This window comes from Thunnus thynnus, chromosome 22, assembly GCF_963924715.1.
Source record: "Thunnus thynnus chromosome 22, fThuThy2.1, whole genome shotgun sequence".
Classification (NCBI taxonomy): Eukaryota; Metazoa; Chordata; class Actinopteri; order Scombriformes; family Scombridae; genus Thunnus; species Thunnus thynnus.
This window is the reverse complement of record NC_089538.1, coordinates 1,544,123-1,565,650: the sequence shown is the minus strand read 5'-3', so window position 1 is coordinate 1,565,650 and position 21,528 is coordinate 1,544,123. Positions and strand designations below refer to the sequence as shown.

Below are 21,528 nucleotides of genomic sequence, written 5' to 3'. Positions count from 1 at the left end.
CTGAGTGTCTTTCCTGTCAGGCTTGTTCTGCAGCTTCTTCACTTGTCGCTCGTTTGAGTACATTCCACTATTTGCCCTAAAGCAGTACAATGACAACCGGCACAATCTACTATGACACACAGGGAAACACCCGTGCAGAGAGAGATATGCACTGACTGTGTAACACAAAGATTCACTGATAGAGGGTGTGATCATTATCTACATCATATGTCAGTTAGTGCCTTGGCAGTGAACCAAAAAAGCTCAATGAGCTGCTGCTGCTGCTGCTTTGACATTATTCTGGCAAAAGAAAGAGAAAGTCTGAGTTTAAAGGTTCACTTCACCCAAACCACAAAAACATATTTTCCCACGTAGCCATTGTGGTGTCGACTCAAGACAGTTTCAGTTTCATCTGCTAAGGTTTTGAAATATCTGTGTCAGCGATTTCTGCTTCCGCCCCAATAAAAGTGGAGAAGAATGAAATTTGTTTTGTGGTGCTCACAGTATTGAAAGATGGCATTTGAAAAACTCTAAAAGCAACATGTCTCTCCAGTTGCTCTGGATAACCCACAGACCTCACTGTGAGTAATTTTCATTGGAACTACTTTATACTAAAGAAATAGTCCCTTGGCAGATCTTACCCAGCCTCCTATGTAATTGTGCAGTTTTAGATTGGAAGCCAGTAAGAGCTCACCATTGCCACGCTGCTCTAAAGAAATCCAACACGGTCTGATATGATGACATCATAACAATTTTCCAGTGCTCTACAGATGTTTACATAACCACGACATACTGAAAGCTCTCTGTGTTACTGGCTCGGTTACTGGTGGTGCATCTATGGGAAACTGTAAAAAGGCTTTTGATAAAACCTCATTTGGACACACTGTATTCCTCTGATCAATATGTGGAACATAAGAAATCAAAATGGCTGGACGGATGTACAAGTGTGACACCATGAGATCATTGAAATCCTTGTTTTTGAAACCGATCTGAGGGATGTGAAGATTTTAGCGACACCCTGTGGTGGCATTAAAAAAGACACAGGAACGGATGCTGCTAGGCTGCATGAATGCACATGACTAGAGCTGCAATGATTAGTCAGTTTATGGATTAGTTGCCAACTATTAAATGAATTGCCAACTATTTTGATAATTGATTTTTTTTAAGAAAAAAGTTCAAATTCTCTGATTCCAGCATCTCAAATGTGAATATTTTCTGGTTTATTTAGTGTTTTATATAATAAATTGAATATTTTTCCCCTGTTAAAGAGATTTTTTAGGGAGTTTTTCCTTATTCATATTGAGGGTCTACATTCTGTATTGCTGTAAAGCCCCCTGAGGCAACTCTGATTTGTGATATTGGGCTATACAAATAAAAATGGACTTGATTTGAATACTTTTGGGTTGTGGACTGCTGGTTGGAACAAAAGAAGGCATGGACCCAAACTAATCAATTAAGCAAGACAATAATCAACAAATTAATCAATAATAAAACAATCATTAGTTGCAGCCCTACACATGACAACTGTGATGTCCCATGTTGCCAGAACATTTAGGATTTTTATTCTAGGGACCATAAGCATGCATATCAGACTTCATGTCAACCTGGGACATATTTCATAAAAACAATTTGTGAACACATGCAGATCACAAATGGTGGCAACATCGTGTTTCACAAATGATTATCGCTTGATACTTTTCTGGGTCCTTCAGGGCTCTTGCATGATCATGTATGGACTGCGTATTTAAAATCAATGTGAGAAGTTATGTTGTGTTGCAAATCTCAGATTGCATGTTGCAATTCTAGAGAAACGGGCCCCGACCAGTAGTTGTTGGCATATCTTGGTCTGGACCAAAATGGTGAATGGATGGACTTCAATAATTATTATTCTCAGAGAAGGGAGTTTTTACACTCACCTACAGTACATTCTCTCCATAGGAGTGCACTGTTGCACTCTACTGGAGCCACCACAGGAAGGGAGTCCCTCCCCAGCATCCATTACTCTGGCTCACATACTGTAGATCTCCTCTGCTGCCTGTCATCCACATGGCGGACGCCCTTGATTTGTACCTCTGCCTCTCCCTGTGGACCTTTAAATAACCACACACACACACACACACCATGCAGATCATCTGTAGGTGCAGGCAGCTCTAATATATCACTGTGTCAAACGGATATGTTGGAAAGGCAAATGAAAAGATACTTGACATTGCCAGTTGTTGTGCAGGCAGAGATGTTCAGGCTCTGTTTCTGGCACTGATATAAAAACCCTGCAGCAGCTTGTGGTGGGATTGCAGCTGCCCTCTGCATCCAGTCTGCAGTAAGACGGTTTCAGCAGTGATATGCAAGCAATATCTGCTTATGCCTACTCCAAAATGCCATCTTTACCCACATCTTACTGTAATATTTAAGATACATGCATAAGTGCAGCTTGTGGAGTTCTTGCATCTGGACAAATTGAAAGCTTATCCAATATTTGTTTAATATTTACTCAGGTGTTGAACAGGTGATGTGCAGCTCTGATGACAAAGCTGCCCTGTTGTTCTCTCTCTCTCTCTCTCTATCTGTCATGGTGGTGAGGCATGGGGCTGCTAGTGACCTTGAGTTATTTTTAGCAAATGGGGGCGCTGCAAACTGGGAGTAAGGCTTAGAGACACTCTGTGGAGTCTGCAGCTTACCATGATGTAGTCTGCACGCTGGCTGCACCTACAGAGGAAAGGCTGCTCATATGGAGAGGACTTAATATTAGTCCAGCTACATGAAAAGGTGCAATTGATGGAAACACATGCAAAGCGGCCTCAGTACTAGAATTAAGGATAATTCAGATTCATTATAACTTGGGGTCTTATTTACATGGTTAGGGTTAGGGTTAGGGTCACTTAGTGTCCTAAGTGAGTGCACTCAAAAAGACTGGATCAGGCAATCAGCTTGTTTGATGCACAGGGCCGCAAGGTTATACCTTTCTTGACCAGGATCTGGAGAGACATTGACGTGTATCTTTGCAGAGTTGTAATCACCACTTAAACTGTGATGGAGGTTTACATTCAACAGTTTTTGGTCATATTTCTAACTGAGTTTGGCTGATCTGGGGGTTTGTTAACATGTCTGATCATTTCACTGCTTATATTTGTTGGCCTGTTTGACTTCTTTTGGGTAATGTCACCATGTTCACAGATCTGAGCAAACAACTTGGTGAGTACAATGTTCTTAATACTGATAGAAATGATGGACAAAACTACAAAAATAAAACACAAGTTGTAATAAATTGCGACTGTCCTTTGAAGTAATGAACAAACACTCACCAAACACGTGTTCATTTCAACACAATTTATTTACAACTTTTCCATACACCTCATATTCCATTTGAAACCTTGGCATCTACTATTGCATGTCACTTTCTGTTCATCATGTCAACAGTCCTTTTCCTGTACTTGGCATCAGTGCTCCCTCTTTCAACCCACACTTGAGTGTTCAAATTCTTGTACACAGTCTCACAGTCTTTACTCAGTAGGTCCACCTCTGTCCAATCCACCATCACTTTCCTCTGAGTGCTTCCCAGGTCTGGGCTTCAGTCGACGGGGCCCTGGAAGATGAGTTTGATGTGGCCCTGCTCCCCTGTCAACCAAGTACCACAGAAGGGGCAGGCAGCGTGGAAGGCATGGGTGCCGTGGGGTAACGGGATCTGGCTCCACCCCACCACTGTCTTTTCTGAGCATACGTGGCCGCAGGGGCAGAAAGCGTGAGTGGGCGGCCCCGCGTCCAGGTACAATCCTCCCTCACAGCCCAACCACAGCGGCACATAGGGGCCCACTCGCCGACACATGGGGCACTCCCTCTCCCCGGTGCTGGCGGGTGCTGTGCCCCCGGGGCCAGCAGGGCCCTTCTCCTTGCGGTAGCCCCAGTTATGGTAGCCGTGTACATGCCCGCAGTTGACATAAACCCAGGGTTGCTTCTTGTCGACGATCTCGCGCTGGGCCAGGCTAGGGAAGGCCAGGGTGTTGAAGCCCACAGGACACTGGGGCCGGGCGGCATTCAGCTCCTGGCGAAGGGACTCCAGCTGTTTGAGGGTGGGGGTGTGACGCAGTCCTGCCGGGGTCCGCCAGAGCAGGGTGGCCCCACACAGATCAATCAGAGAACCGTCCTGTAGGGTGTTTGACTCATTTTCCACCTAAAGAGGAGAACAGAAGGAGGAAAAGGAGTATGGAGAGAGAAGAAAGAAAGGTAGATCAGTTGTCATGACTGGGCTGTCATTATCAAAGAGGAACTGGTGATTTGTTACAGGGCATACTGGTGGAAATAGGGTTACTGTTTGCATTGTACTGATACACTATAAACAGTGGTGGAAAGTACATTTACTCAAGTACTGTGCTTAAGTACAATTTTGAGGTACTTGAATACTTTACTTGGATATTTCCATTTGATGCTACTTTATACTTCTACTCCACTACATTTATTTGACAGCTTTAGTTACTTTTCAGATGAAGATTTGACACAATGGATAATATAACAAGCTTTTAAAATACAACACATTGTTAAAGATGAAACCAGTGGTTTCCAAACTTTTTGGCTTTTGACGTCTTACAAAAAGCAGTGTGTAGTCGGGGTCACATTTCACATGTCTATGAGTTGTTAACAGCTCCACCAAACAGTGATTTTTCCCTCTAAACTTCTCACATGCTTTCATTTCAATAAATGTTCAAATGATCCAATATTTCACAAAAATCAAAGATTAGAGAAAAAGTCCAAAAACTGAAAACAGATTTGTGTATCAGAACTTTGTTTTTTCTTCTTTCCTCTCCCATTAATCATCTCACGACCCCTCAGATTTATCTGCTGACCCTTTGGAGGGGCCCAACCCCTAGGTTGGGAACCACTGGACTTAACTAGCTAACTGTATATAAAGTAGTTGAAACTAGCTCCACCTCCAGCAGCTGCAACAGTAACATGCTAATCTAACACTGATGCTTCAGTATTAATAATCTAATGATGTCATATATAATAATATATCAGTCAGAGGGACCAAACCACTACTTTTACTGCAATACTTGAACTATATCAAGCTCATAATACTTATATACTTTTGCTGTTGTAAGATTTTTCATGCAAGACTTTTACTTGTAATAGAGTATTTTTACATTGCTGTGTTGGTCCTTAAGTAAAGGATTTGAATACTTCCTCCATCACTGACTATAAACAAGGGAATCTTCTAGTATTCCCCCTCAGGGCCACCACATGATGGCACTATGCTCATTGAGCTCTAGTTCTGACAGTTGACATATTCTTAAAATACCATTATTATCACCATGTAGGCATCAAATATCTACAAATCAGTCAATCAAGAATAGTATGTTTGTAATGTACAGTCTGTTATGTTGCTTGTTTGCGGATGATAGCACAGTAGTGGCTTTGATTGCTGAAGCGCCATACAGGTGTAAGGTCCTCCCTGGTGGACTGGTGTCAAGCCAACAACTCAAGCTAAACGTTTCCAAAACATAGGAAGTAGTGATGGACCGCAAGAGTGACAGTGACCGTTTACCACTGGTTATAAATGGTCAGGACATTCAACAGATAGTGACTTACAAATTCCTGGGAGTAACTATTTCCTACAATACTTAAGAAGAAAGCTCAGCAACAATTTGTCTTTTGAAGACACCTACCAAATGTTTCCATTTACTGGAAGGTATGACGCAGCATCCAGACAGTAACTTGGTGGTTGGCAACACCTCAGGTCAAGACACGAAACAGACAAACTGTTATATTTAAGGTTCAGCTAGTTAAACATGATTGTGGAGTTCTTGAATCTGGAACAAACTATGTTGAAATAACAATAAAGCATTGAACTTCAAATCTTCTTTTATCCTGAGCATGTTCTGCATGACCTCATACTGATGTAACACAGTTCTTTGTTCATACACTTCATCTTCTTACTGTGTTGCTATAATGATCCAGTTTCGACAGAAAACCCTGCAGTTTCATGTTCTTGGGTCAAATCAAGGTCAGTAACTTCAACCCTTGTGAAGTGAATTTAGGACTCATTTTCCCAACATCCCCCTTCATCTTACCAATTTCCCCCTCTGCTGGGCTGAGCGGGTCTCCCTCAGGGCGAAGACGTTGCCACAAACTGAGATTTCCCTCCAGACGCCTGGAGCTGGCTCAGACACAAACTCCCCCGCCGGATGCATCACCAGCACCCCATTGGTAGTCAGGCCGTCCATCAAGCCATCCGACGTCCTCCATTTGGCAGCTCGTTCCTGAGAGAACCCCCCCCACACACACACATACACATACACACACACACACACACACACACACAGAGCAGGCAGACGTAAAGGTTATGAGAATGATGGGGAGGCACAAAGGGATGCTAGTGGAGGTGGATGTTAGAGGTGGCTGGCTAGAAAAACAGCCAACGTTGCTTTTCTCTGCTGCTATATTTAGCTCAGTACAGAATGACTACTGTACTGACTAATGCACAGAGATGCACCCACACCTAAGAATAAATTCCCTGAGAGAAAGAAAGGATGTATTATGAACACAAATTAGCTCTCATGGAATGAAACAGCAAATTTCTGGTGTATGTAGCTAAAAGCTTTTGAAGGGCCAAGACAGTGTAAAATGCAGGATAAACATTTAGCTCTGGAAACATTTATTTAGAGGAACAAATATTTTCACTGGTAAGTTAAAGGATAGTTCCTGTTCATTGCAACTCGGGTTGGCTGAATGAAGACCGTGAGATGCGATTGAAAGCTCTGATGTTAGTAAGTGGACCTTTGTGCTTAGATTATCCATCCAATATTGTTTCCGAAGGTTTATTTTTATAGTTTCAGCTGTTACATCGATTGGCATTAGTAATATTGTACTTCATATTAATATCCACAGGGAGAGATTTGCTGGGGGGGATGGTGGGGATTTCCACCCTCTGGTCTATATATCCCTGCATCTGCTGAACTATTTTTATCCTCAGTGGGAACAAAACTTTATCCCCCGCAGTGATTTATGCTGCTTCACTCATAGACCATATAAAATATCTAAAATAAAAATAGCCTATTAAAAAAAAAATCTAAAAAATGTGCTGCAACCTGAGAACAGACATTAGTGCAAACAGAAATGGACTTTCATTGTTAGCGCTTGTATGACAATAGAGATGACACGGCGTCTAGGCTACGTGATGACGCAGTAAATAGACCTTCCCTGCTCGCAGATTTGCAGAGATGTGGGTAAAAGAGGGGCGACACGCCACTGATGACCCCTCCACAGGAAAGCAGAAAAAGAAGACAGAAGTCCATCATCAAAGCAGACTGATTTCTTAGTCTGACAAGTAGGTATATACTGTAGCTTATTTATTTTTATGATGACAGCACGTTGTGCTATTGCATGTTGCAATTATTTGTTGCTTGCTGCGTATAGAGCTGAATTAAACAGTGACTTGCAAGAATGACATTAAGTGTATTGTCATGTCTGGCCGAGTGGTACTAAACACAGTACTGAAAGTAGCATTGGGGGATTTAATTCTGGCATGTTAAATTAGTATTTAATCCTTTGTTTTGTTGTATATGATCACATCTCCTATGTGTCTGCATGAGGAAGGGACAAGACATGAACTTGACATCACATTGTTGAGAGTGAAAATATCAAACTACTTAATGAATGAATTAAAAAAAAAAAAAAAAGGATTAAAATATTCCTGCAAATGCAGTGGTCCAGTTCAAGTTTCATAATTGTATATAATAATCTGGAATAAGCATTTAAGTGTCAGTGGGTGAGGCCAAAGAACCGTAGCTTTTCAGATCGCATGTTAGCAAATCGGGCAAACTTAACACTTCTGCTAAAAAATATAGGTAAGCTTACCTAAATACTTAAAGCTCTTTGACTTTGGCGCCCCCCAATGCTAGTATCAAAGACTGCACTGTTGCAGGGTACGCTGCTACCCCCCACCCATTCAACCCGGGAAGACAGATGCAACACACAGACTATAGCAAATTCCACTAGGATTGTCTCATTTGCTACTTCAACAAAAACATAAATCACATTAAAGTTCTATACATAAAGGCTTTAAATATCTATGAGGATGTGTAATGCTTCACTTGGAAATGCATACGTTTTTATTAAATTGAAATATTCATGAATAATTGTGTGGAATCAGACCAAATGTCTCATTAAAAACAATTCAGGTCAAGGTCTTCCCATACACAATCATGAATTATTTATCAATTCCACAAACATATATCTCAAACATCTAATCTGCATCACATCCTTCATGCAGTTCAGAGGTGAACCACAGAGCCTGATTCAGTCCTGACTTTTAATAAAAGGACAAAATTTGTTCTATATATGAGTAGAAATGTAGTCTTGATGGCTGGGGGAGTTATACAAGCCTCAGTGGTGTGTGTGCATGTGTGTGAATGTGAGTGTGTGTGTGTGTGTGTGTGTGCTGAGCACTGGTTGCTGACGTTATCTCTCTGACTGCTGGCCTAGTTGTCGGGGGTCTTGATGAATCTTGCATGGGATGAAGTCATGCTGTCATGAGAAAGGGCTATTATTGGTTTGCATGGCTTTGTGCACCTAGATGTCATGTTTAGTCTGTCCCATTCCAGAAGCTTCTGCTCTGGTTTTTAAGCTTTCACATCATAAAATATATGTACTTTTATTATATCTAATTACTTAAAGTACCAGTGTGCAGGATTTAGTGGCATCTAGTGGTGAGATTGTAGATTGCAACTCCCCCCCCCCCCCCCTTCCAAGCGTGTAGGAGAACCTACGGTGGCTGTGCAACTCGCGAAAGACGCAATAGGCCCTCTCTAGAGCCAGTGTTTGGTTTGTCCATTCTGGGCTACTGTAGAAATATGGCGGTACAACATGGCTGGCTCTGTGGAAGGGGACCCGCTCTCTATGTAGATAGAAAGGGCTCATTCTAAGGTAACGAAAAACACAATTATTCTTATTTTCAGGTGATTATACACTAATTAAAACATACTTATGAATATTAAATTCCATTTCTGCCAGGTCTGTTCTGCAAGATACCACTAAATTCTACACACTGCACCTTTAAATTGAAACAAACATGTTTTTTATTAACAAAGAAGAGTCTTCTCAGTATTGCAATGGGTAGATAGGGTTAGGGTTACCTTGACAGTAACATGTTAAGGTTACACAGAAGGGCAACATGTTACTAAGTATCATTTCAATGCTTTAAACATGTATATGTATTTGTACATGTGTAATATTTTTTGTTTTTTAGCTTGTAGCTGCTGTTAGCTAAACTCTGTGACGCTGGGCAAAGCTCCAAACAGCCATAACCAGTGATGTGGAGATACAGTGAGACACAGTGTGTCCAGATGAGGACTGCTAAGCTGGCCGGATGGTGCATGACTGTGTGGCTGTAATGAACACAGGCAGTGTGCTCCTCTCTATTAAAGGCTACTTCTGGGTTACTAGAACTTGGATCTTATTTTTGTAGTTTTGGCCATCATTTCTATCACTTATGATAACATTGTACTCATGAGTTTATTACCAACATCTGGGAACACAGTGACATCACTAAAAGAGGTCTGAAAGAACAAGAAATGTGTGGTAAATTAGTAATTTCTTAGTCATTTGTCTGTAGAAAATTGTGGTTCATGTATATCAGGTGACTGATCGTGTTTCTTAACCCGTCAGACTTTGTTGTAGTGATGACACTGTGTTAACTTGGTGACTAAATTCATATTATTAATGATAGGAATATGGCCAAGGACCCACATTTAAAGCACCAAAGTCCATTTAATCTATAACACAGCATATATACAGTGTTTAAACACATGCTGACATATTACATGTTATCATATGTACATGATCTCAGAGTATGTATGTAACCAGACAGGAAGATACAACCAGAGGCAGCACATAAGGACCAGAGCACTTCCATTATGCACACACACACACACACGGAGAACATTGCTCCCTCAAGCCAGGTCACATGCACCGACACCCATCCTCACAGCTATGATGTCACCCGTGGGTGGCCTAACCATGTCCCTGCTGTGCTATAGTTGCTATGGTTACCAGTCCCTGGGTAGTTTACCAGGAGTAGTCTGGAGGCGCCCACAGGAGAGAACACTCACCCCCAGGAAGATGTTCTTGGAGGAGTCGAAGCCAGCAGCGTAGATGCGGGCGGTGTAGGGAGCACTGCGCTCACACATGATGCGGCAGGCGTAGCGGGAGATGGTACTCTGGGCCGACTGGCCTCCACCGCCACCTTCCCCCGCCGCACCCCCGCCCTGACCACTGCTGCTGCCCGCTGTGTCCGTCACCACGAAGTCGATCATGCTCTCTGTGGACCGGCCAATCTGAGACAACCAAGAGAGAAGGCTGATATCATAAAAAAGAAACAGTACACAAGTACAATCAATCATATCATGTCAGGGATGTGTGGATAGAAAGGTTTTTGTATAATGAGATGTAGCACAGTATGTCAGAGAATCAGCCAAGAGTTCCAATCACGTAGTCTGCCTTTGAAGAATCCTCTGGTAGATACATCAACAGTGTGGAATGTTCCATCAGGTCACACTTAAAGGGGTGGTTCACCCAAATTACAACAGAAATAACAGTATTTCCCTCTAGTGTTATCTCTTCATGCACAGGTTTTGAGATATCTGTCTCTGAGACTATGTCTACATTACATTTGTTATTACACACATTGATCACACATTAAGCCATCTAAATTTTAAAAACATTTTTTGTTTTGTTTCTGAGGACACATTAAACAGCTGAATCTCTTCTTCATTCTCTTTTCAGTTCAGCAAACAACAAAACTGCATCACAGCCAACATCTGGTGAATAGATTACAGAAAAGATAATAAAACAGAAAATTGTCTTAATTTTTCTGCCACACAGCTGACTGTGACTGGAAAGCTGCAGACAGCTGGTTACTGCTCTCTGTGATCACTTATGCTGTGTTTCAATGCAGCCAAAGTCTCAATATAGTTATAATAACAATATAATATAGTTCTCATTTACATATTTTTCTGTTTCTGTTGTCAGATAACAGAGTATGAAATACTCTGATTTAAACTCTACATGTTAACCAGCAGTCATTCCCAAGCTGCTGCTCTGTGGTGATAAAATCATTATTTTATTATGGTGACGAAATCTGACAAAATCAACATAAATCCAGGTTGATAACAACAGCTCTGCTGTGTGTTTGGCCATATGGACGTGATAAATCACACAGAATGTTAGAGGCAACTAAAGGTTGTCTCCTTAACTTCGCTGGCACACAACACTGACCCTCTCTGGGCGGCTTATGTCATTGTTTAGCAAAAGCTCAGTTTTCCCCGTACACACTGAATCACCAAGCCAGCGTTTTAAGATTTACACAGACTGGAGGCCAATTTGGAAAAGATGTGTTTTTGGGCAAGAAAATGCTGTTTCAGTCTGGGCAGAAGGCTGAAATAGATAAATATTTACAAATTTACCTGGCTTGATGTGGACTTGCTGTAATAATTTTGCCCTGGAGCTGCTTTCTAGAAGTGTTTAGTACATGTATGAACAAACCTTTAACACTTTCTGACTCATCGTCACTGACTCATCGTCATTGACTCATCGTTGCTGACCAAATCATTCGATTTTTACCATTACTGGTGCCTGCAAGTGTCATTGTCACAGTGCTGTCAGAGCGGTTTTCTATCTAATTGGGCCACTTTTTATTTGATTGTGAAAGTAAAAATACTTTTGGGCTTTTGGGCAGTTTTCCCACAGGGAAAACCAGATGTACATTTGCCGAACCAACCAGTTAGTCCTCTTTTTTTCTCTTGAAAAACCAAAACATACTGTTTGAAAATACTTCTGATAAAGTATAAATTTCATCTTTGTTTTCAAATGGAATGGGCTCATCGTTTCCTCTTGTGGTTGGAAAAACACCCACTACTCTCACTAGTTCTCACCAGTACTGCTGGGTGTTTTCCGCCCTGCAGGTTCAGGGGGCAGTATTGAGCACCTTACGACTTGGCACACTCGAATAAGGCAAAGAAGACGCTGCACTCAAAAACTTACTTGGACAGGCAACACAAAGGTGAGAAGTGTTTTCAAACAGTGTCTTTTGGTTTTACAAGAGAAAAGTCTTAAATGATGAAGACTAACTGGTTGGTTTGGCAAGTGTACATCTGGCACACTTCTACTTCTCGGAACTTTTCTATGGAACATTCCAGGATCGTCTCCCACATGGTGAGTGGAACAGTCCCACATGGGGCTAGGGTGAGGTTCTATGTTTAGTATGTTTATTATTTATAGAGATAACTGATTGTGGTTAGGGCAAGGTTGGGTTCAGTTTAAGGGAAGGAAAACAGACTTTGACATGTAATATGAAAACATAGAACAGCACAGTCAATTAATTGATTCTTTGATTGGTACTAAAGAGCATCCTTTCTTTTACCCTCTACCTAAAGAAGAATCCCCATTAAAACTGCTGACAGTGTGTTCTGTGGATTATCTGTTTCTAGAAAGAGTTGTTGAATTGAATTATGGTGGAGACAGAAAACTCAGAGATGGATATCTCAAAACCTGGACACATAAAACCAAAATGATCTGCATGGCTAGATACCACTAGAGGTAGCGGAGTAAGCATGTGGAAGGAGTGAGCCTTTAACACAGTAGACACGGGGAGGTGAGGTAGACAGTCATGGATAGTTTGGAGCAGAGCCCTGTAGATCTGTCTGCAGGAGTCACAGCTTTGTATGGATCTGCGTGACGATGAGAGAAGGTGGTTGGAAAACTACTGTGAGCTGCTGAGAGCAGACAGGTCTGACTCATCTCCTCTTGTATATTTTATCTCCTCAGTCTTTTGTCGTCCCTCTCTCTGGCTGATACTCTCTTTCTTGTGCTTCCTCTTGCTTATTCCACTGCTCTCTCATGACGCTGCAGTCTGGAGAAGCCTGACAAATTTGCAAACAAATGACTTCTGCACTCACTGAGAGGCAAATGCCGTATTCTTCTCACTGACTCTACAGGGCTGAGAGGTTCAATCGCTGTTTGTCTAAATATTAAAATTTGCAAGACATCTAATTTATGCCTGTCTTAAGGTGGTTGAGTTACCAGTGCTGAGGGTGCTGCTGCTGGAGGGACAGGTTGTCAGGCATGAACAAAAGATGCAGCCCCCAAAACCACTTTTCTTGTGGTTAATTCTTGAAATATTACAACTGCTTGACAAATAGTCCTATTTTGTTGTAATTGTACTTTAGCGATTTGTGTTTGTCTTTGTGTTATCCCTTTGTTTCAAGAAGGCTCTGATCAGCCATTATATACAGTACTGTGCAAAGGTTTTAGGTACTTTAGATGTTTATTGTCCCAAATTTATTCTGCAGCATGCCTATGAGCCTTAACATCCAGCCAGAGTCCTAAAAAACTATCTTTAGCAACAAGAAGAACAAGGAGTCCTGCAACAGATGGTCTGGCCCCCAACAGAGCCCTGATCTCAACATCATGGAGTCAGTCTGGGATTACATGAAGAGACAGAAGCAGCTGAGATGCCTAAATCCATAGAAGAACAACAATAAGATGGGTAAGTTTAAGGTGCTGTTAACGAAACCTGAGATTTTTAGCATTTGTATAAATATCAGATACACAGTGGCAGAAAGAGTGGAGAGAAGAGAACAAGGATAGGTACTTTTTTCCTTGCAGGCAAATGTTAAAAGGCAAAGTGTAGCTGTGAGAAGGGATGATGTACTACTAAGGTTAAGACTCATTGTGGTCTGGCCAGTTGCATTAAAATAATAGGCAAACACCCAGATGGGCTTTGCCATTGTGGCAATTTGGAAACAGTCCAACAAGTCATAACAGGGTTCTAACAGATTTAGGACTACTTTTGCTTTACTGACTTTGTTTTCTTCTGAAAAGAATTCCCACCTCATTGGAAGAGCAGGTGTTAGTAAGATAGTAACACTCCACTGGCTTGTAAAAATCTGAAATAAACGCAGCAGATTACTGACAGCGGGGGGCAGCATTATACCTTGCAGCATACAGCCAAGTGAAAATCCATTAGAAGTTTGTACGGTTGAATTAGCTAAAGTCTAATTAGATTCCTGATAAACACTATTTCATTGTGTGCTATTCAATTATGTTCAGTTCAATTTTTTTGTTTCATATTTGTACGCAGATTTTATCTTTGGGGATAATAAAACCTCCTTTTTTGAAAATCCACCTGTGACTCCTCATGCCTTAAAGTTCCTTCCCTCACACCTCTAAACATTGGTCGGACTGTGGGTTTCCAAGAATGGTCCCAATTGGACCACAGAAAGCCAACATACAGAGAAAAATGAAATGATCAAGTAAAATGGAGCTGATGTGTGCATATCTTTGAAATACAGATATGTAAGTGTCAGTTTCTCCCCTCCAGTGACTATTAGGTTTGGTCTGTTTTTGGTTGGGAAATAGTTGTGTGCAGAGGGTCCCATGGTAGTTCCTGGCCCATGATATGCTGGCTGGACACTACATCCAAAACCCAACAAAATACACCTCCAATTCCTGATGCAGAATACATGTATGTATATTTTGGTGTATATTTTCTCATACAAAGACTTTTGGTTTAGTCATTAATATGTTGTAAAGTCGTTTTGAGTAGAGTTGGTATCTGACAGCTGGTTCTGTTTTGGATTCAGTTCCCATTTGGCAAAACACCCACATTTGCTAAGCTCTTATGCCAGCAAATCTCTTATTGAGAATCTCTCTCTCTCCCCTCCATCTTTTTTAGTAGCACTGTACAAAACATTCAGGTAATATTAGCAGGCTTCTCATATTCAGCCAGTGCTGACCATCACGTTCATCAGTTAAAATGAATAACATCAGCTGTAGCTAATTAAAGTCCACTGAAATCACATTTAGTCATCTCATTTTGGAGTCAGAAATGACAACGGGTTTTAGAAATGTATTCTTAATAGTTTTACATTATTAAAAGGAAGAAAAACAGTCTTTGGGAAAATATCAGAAATGTCTATCTCAGTCGGCTGGAGGGGCGTGCCCGTATCTGTGTTTGATTGATAGCCACTGGCAGGCTACCGGTGTTACACCATTCAGAACAGAGACAGAGTAAACAAACTGCTATAGCTACAAGTCATGGACAGACAGAGTACTGTTAGCAGTGGTACTGAAGAGCAACTGCCACACCAGCATCTAACTGAACCTAAGTGACATTTGCAGGCACATTTTCAGCTAATTATCCACCTAGCCCGATAACTGACACACTTTTCCCAAGTGAATGTTTGTTTGGTGGCTCATTCTACAACCTAAGGTGCAGGACAAGACGTGTGTTCATGTTTGTAAGTTAGATAGGAGGGGGACTTTAGCAGGAAACTAATGTGGGTTGCTGTTCAGAGTCTGTGGCTCTTGTGTTGTGTAGCAGGATGCTATCAGGCTCAGTGTGACCGTCTGCTCTACCTATGATAGAACACTGACATTACTGATTTATGCAAAGATTTGATTGGCTGTATAGAAACAAGGTTGCCGTCTACATAGACAGATACCTAATGGTAATCTCACAAATTAATGCAAAATTAGGGGGAAACCAAAACACATAATATATAGATTTCTCCCTTTTGGATATATGTGTGCTGTAGCAGACAAAATGGTAAATGGACTGTACTTGTATAGCGCCTTTCTAGTCTTCCGACCACTCAAAGCGCTTTTACACTACAAATCACGTTCACCCATTCATACGCTGAATGGGTACAGGGGCTAGCATCAGAGGAAATTAACTATTCACACACATTCATACAATGATGGCACAGCCATCAGGAGCAATTTTGGGGTTAAGTATCTTGCCCAAGGACACATTGGCATCTGGGCTGGAGGAGCTGGGAATCGAACCGCCGATCTTCCAATTAGTGGACGACCTGCTCTACCTCCTGAGTCACAGCCGCCCACAAAAAAAGCAATTTCATTTCAGTTGGAATTAAAAGTGAATTCCGTACAGCTTTAATGAATTTTTTTGTTTATATCCATTTAACATGCTCTCTGCAAGTCAGAGTCTGCAGCAAAAATGTGATCCCAGATCTCTTAACTATCTCTTAAGTAACTTATATATTGACCTTCTCATCATGCTCTTGGAAATAAAGGAATTGGAACATGTTGAACTATGCCTTTATTGTGAAGTGCTGAGTTTGCATTAACAGCAAACACCAGTGACAACATGAAAAATGGGAGACCAGAAAACAGGGAGTTTTCATATTAAAATATGATGAAGCACAATCATACACCAGTGAAAATAAAAATAAAAGATAGCTCTGGATCAGGTCATAGCTAAAATGTTGTGTTGGCATCATACCTGTGTGTGTGTGTGTGTGTGTGTGTGTGTGTGTGTGTGTGGTATGTGTGCAGACACTGACCTGAAACATGTCTGTGTTGGTGTCATGGGTGTACTCCACAATGACAGAGTGGCTCCGTGACAGTGTGTAGGAGATGCTGTGCTGGCTTTTGTTGCTGAGTGCCTGCCAATGGAAAAGACATTATCCAGGTCACATGACAAGGAGAGCTGAAGGTCTGGCCTCCAGGTAAATCTACCCAGAGGACATTTCCTCTTCTAGAGGATCAACCCCGGCTCTGATTTAAAGATTGCTGTCATTTTATTAGCTGACACACTGTTATAATGGAGTGAGATCATCTAATGTTTTTTTCTAACATTATGGAAGCTTTAATACATAATATAAATACAATATATGTACAATATATACATACATTATAATATTTCAACCAGTACAACAACTGAGTCAACTCATACACAACAATCTGTTGCTGTGAGTTTCTCTTTTTTTATTCACTAATTATTTCAAGATGCTTCTACTTTGCCATTTTTTTGAGCGGTGTTAAGCTACTGTCAATGAAACACTTGCTGAAGATGTTTCACATTAAAAGCCTACAAGGAAGACATGAATTATGATCCTTGAGAAGCTGGAGGACCTTATATGTAGACCTTGCTGTATGTACAGAAAGTGTTCAAGTTTCATTGATGGTAGCTTAACAGAATGGAAATAATTAGTGAATGAAAACAGTATTTCTATTAGCAAAGTAAAATTGAGTGCGGCATAATGTTTAACTGACATGATTCTATTGCAGTACTGATGGAATTAGTGCTGAAATATAATCTGTCAATAACTGGTATTTAATTGTAATTTAAATATCTTCAGCCATTTCCAAAAAAAAAAAAAACAGAGTTTGTTTGTTTCCTTCACATTAATTAAGCAGCCTTGGGTCACCATAGAATTACCATGAGAAAACACATAAAATTTAAATAGATTAATTAGTACAATTCTTTTACTGTAACACTCCCTTTGGCCGACACCAGTTAATGACAACTATTTTAAGTAGTGCCCCTATATGATATAATTCTTTTTATTAACATATTTTTCTTTTGGAGATGTCAAATGAATGTGTTGTGACCTCTCACCTTTGACACCAGAGGAGTTGAGACATTGTGGATAACATCAGGCTTGACCCCGTTGGCTTTGGGTCTCTTATAAAGAGCCAGGCGACTTCTTCTGCGACCCTTGTCCCCATTGGCCAGCGACCCATTGTGCCTGCGAAACATGAAACTGAGTTGAAATTGACATTCATTACATTTCCTGTTTTATTTTTGAAATTCTGTCTATATATAGTGCTAAGCGCTCCTTGCTGTGGTGTTTCTGCACAACATCTCCAAGAGATCGCTCAGTCCAGCAGAATTGTGTGTTTTCTTAGTATTTCTATTGATGAAGACTGACCTCCTCTGTTTATTTAAAGCAAACCAGACACATAAGATGATACTGTGGAGTTGGTTGCTCATGTGTGAGCCACCAACATATAGCCAGGTTTCTGAGTGATTCAAATAGTATTCATATGCTGACTTGTATGAATGAAACTGTTTACTTTTGTTTCATTGTCCACTTTTCATTACTGTGACTGGACAATGGCTGACATCATCTGTAAGGAGGAGGATTTTACCCAAAATAAAAAAAAAAATTGAAAATTAAAAGATAAATTGGCAAATGAATTATTAAGCAGGATAATCAGCCCATAATTAAATGTTAAAAAGAGGAAGGAAGCAGAAAAAAGAAATTGAATATTGAAATGACTATTGGTTATTATTATGGTTATTATGAAATGGAAAAAACAAAACAATAATATGAGTATTTCCATTTAAGTTTTTCTTTTTTTTGGTTTTTAAATTTGACTTTTCAGTTGGCCATTTCACAATAACCACTTTCTCAGTTTCCTTTTTCTTTTTAATTATGGGCTTATTATCCCAAGTAATAATATAATAATAATTAATTTGCCTTTTTCTCTTTTAATTTTCAGCCTTCCTTTTTAATTGAATTCTGGGGAAAAATATGCTCCATAGATCCAAACTATTCTCCCACAATGCAATGCACACAGAAAAAAAGATTTAAAAAAAGAGGAGCTGCTCAAAGCTGGAAAAAAAAAAACAACATATTGACGATAGCTGCAAAACAGCTTTGTGATCACCCCAGAAAACAAAAGAACAAAAGAGAAAAATAGTTTGTCCATTAGTGGGGTTTAAGTGGTACTGACATCCTAACCTCACATGTATGACTGTACATACTGTATAATTTTCTGTTAGTAAAAAACTTTTATGTATATAGATTTTTTGTAAAAACTACTTACTGCAAAAACAGTATACTAAGACACATCATATGTATTAGTAGTATTATTGTGTAGAGAATTTAGATCTTATTGTTTATAAAATGGCTTTAGGTCTGACAACTGCTGCTGATCTGGAACTTCCTATTTGCAACCTAGTGTTCCTTATATACTTTTAACCATTTTATATAATGGTCTTAATTCTAAATGTAAAATTCTTGCACTATATAATGGTCTCAAAAATGTGGTATGAACAGTATGTACACTACTTTTTAGCTAAAACTCACACAATGCAATGCTTATCCTTTGATAAAAATGCTGTTATTCAACACTACACCTGTCAGTGATGTTGAAAAATCATGTAGATGATTCATAAGTGTCCAAAATCTCTATTTACTTCTCAAACTATGAAATAAACTACGGAGTGATTCTGAACACAGATCATGTAAAGGTTCAGTACAAGTCAAATCAAATCAAATCAAATAATGTGATAACAAAAAGGATAAGCCATACACACTGAAGTCAAATTTATACACTATAGGTAAGAAAATAATCCCCCAATAACCTCACCTTGTAGAAATAAAATATCCTTTGCCAATTCCATGGATTTATCACAGATTGGGTGTTATCCCGTATTAGCAGCCATGTTTATAATGTATAACGAACAACACTCACTCCAGTCATGTTCTGCTGCCCACAGAGAAGCCATGATTGGATGGATGTTGTAAAATGTCGGTGGCAGGTAATCCCCCTCTCCCTGTAATCACATTGACAGGGAACCAAGCCATTCTCATCATCCATTAGTGCATGGATCAATAGGTCGAGGAGTGGAAGCATATGTCTGTGTCTCTATCCTGGGAATAGCACCATACCATATGGGAGGGATATGCTTCTCCCACACTTATATATACAAACTATAACATGTCTGTCTCTGCTGTCTCTCTGTCGTTATGGTTTCCAGAGGTGGAAGACCTATTCAAATCCTTTAAAAGAAACAATGCAGCAATGTAAAAATTACACGTAAAAGTCCTGTATGAAAAATCAAACTTAAGTAAAAGTATTATCAGCTTGATGTAGTTACAGTATTGCAGTAAAAGTAGTGGTTTGGTCCCTCTGACTGATATATTATTATATATGACATCATTAGATTATTAATAGTGAAGCATCAGTGTTAGAGCAGCATGTTAATGTTGTACCTGCTGGAGGTGGAGCTAGTTTCAACTACCCTGTATACAGTTAGCTAGTTCAGTCCAGTGGTTCTCAACCTAGGGGTTGGGCCTCTCTAATCTTTGATTTTTGGTGAAATATTTGATCATTTGAACATTTATTGCAATGAAACCATGTGAGAATTTAGAGCTGTCAAATAAATGTAGTGGAGTAAAAGTTTAAAGTAGCATCAAATGGAAATACTCAAGTTAAGTACCTCAAAATTGTACAGCAGTTGAGTAAATGTACTTAGTTACTGATGTATGTTAAGGTTTAAATTTACCTGTGTCTCCCTGTGGCTCATTGTGTGACATCTTTGTGTGGAGTCAAATGAACTCTTTCCCTGAAACTAATTGGCATAAATAAGTCTTCTGTAGCACACTTAACATGAAATACAGTTCCATTCACCTCACAAATCCCCAGTTTGTTTGACAGAGTGAGGTGAAAGTGTTTGAAAGTGTGAGGGCAACTGGGTCTAAAGGAAAAAAAAACAAAATGAGAAAAATGACAAAAACCAGAAAAACGAAAATGATCTCCGTCCACATGAGTATCTTGTCTCGCCAGCAGGACAAATAGAGAAATCCTGCCAGCAGGGGCCAATACGACTTGATGCGAGAGATAGTGAGACAATGTGCACCAGAGAGAGAGAGAGAGAGAGAGAGAGAGAGAGAGAGAGAGAGAGAGAGAGAGGAGAGAGAGAGAGGTTGGCAATGGCATGACAGGGAGTGATGAGGAAAATGCAGCACAGACTGTGCCAAGTTTGAGGTATTTACCCCCAAAATAGCCTATAATAGCCTGCAAACTTAAATAATTATTATCCAGACTTTTTACTGAATCACATGGTCCCCTCACGGTCTGGTACTAAATGTTCTGGTCTGTGGACTGGGGAACCCCTGGTTTACATCAACTTGCCAGGTTCTCTTGCTTTTTCAATTAAGACAAAGGCCCAGTAGCACATCACTATACATTCATGGCTAGTGCATCCGTTGGAGTTTGCTTCCTATAGTAGGCTATCACTTACCAATCTTGATTGACTTGGGTTCTGTCCAATCTCAAACAAGAACATTGCTGTGTTTTCTGAAATGTCATTGCATTTTCTGAAATGTTGTTGTGTTTTGACCTTCAGGGCCACCCTACGTTTGACTGTGATTGGCACAACTGTTACAGAGCTATGAGAGCAGTGATGTGACTGGCTGTGAGAATATTCAATAATCACCACATGTGCTGATCTATATTCACCTTCACTCAGCCCTTTTGTACGCTGTGCTGCTGCACATACATGAACCAAAATAACAGGTGCACATGAAGACGCCCACACAGTCCACGCGCCAGACCTACCATGCTGTGCTTGGCATTTATTATTCAAATTTTATCTGAGGGTGCAAAATATTAAACTGAGGGTGCAATGCATGCTTTTGCATCATAGTAGAACTGGGCCTGCATCATTGTTTTCAAAAGTCTCCGTCTCTGCCTGTCCAGACTAAAACGCAATCCCGGCGTTTTCAAACTACATAGGGTCAGCAGGGTTTTCAAAAGTGTCAGTTTTATGGGTTTGAAAATGCTGGAATAGTGTGGACGCTCAATATTTGGTAGTGTCTTGGTGACAGAGTGACTATACTCACAGGGATAGTTGGTGAATTACTAAAGCTGGCAAGCTAACCACTAACATGCTAGCACTAGTCAGTCACAACACTGGCAATAACCGCATCTCACGTGGCTGGTCACTTCTCAGCGTTCTAGATT

At 40.3% G+C, this 21,528-nt stretch overlaps 1 protein-coding gene across 4 annotated transcripts in view; it reads right to left on the bottom strand.

The window, feature by feature from the left end:
* Positions 1-3,291: 3,291 nt before the first annotated feature.
* Positions 3,292-21,528, bottom strand: part of peli3 (pellino E3 ubiquitin protein ligase family member 3) — a 44,546-nt gene continuing 26,309 nt past the window's right edge. For all 4 annotated transcript variants that reach the window (XM_067580967.1, XM_067580969.1, XM_067580968.1 and 1 more), the window contains exons 3-7: positions 17,390-17,519; positions 16,332-16,433; positions 10,080-10,304; positions 6,042-6,230; positions 3,292-4,147 (exon numbers count right to left, since the gene is read on the bottom strand). In XM_067580967.1, the coding sequence (XP_067437068.1) occupies positions 3,548-4,147; positions 6,042-6,230; positions 10,080-10,304; positions 16,332-16,433; positions 17,390-17,519 (1,246 nt within the window). In that variant the 3' untranslated portion in view covers positions 3,292-3,547. The remainder of the gene's footprint in view (positions 4,148-6,041; positions 6,231-10,079; positions 10,305-16,331; positions 16,434-17,389; positions 17,520-21,528) is intronic.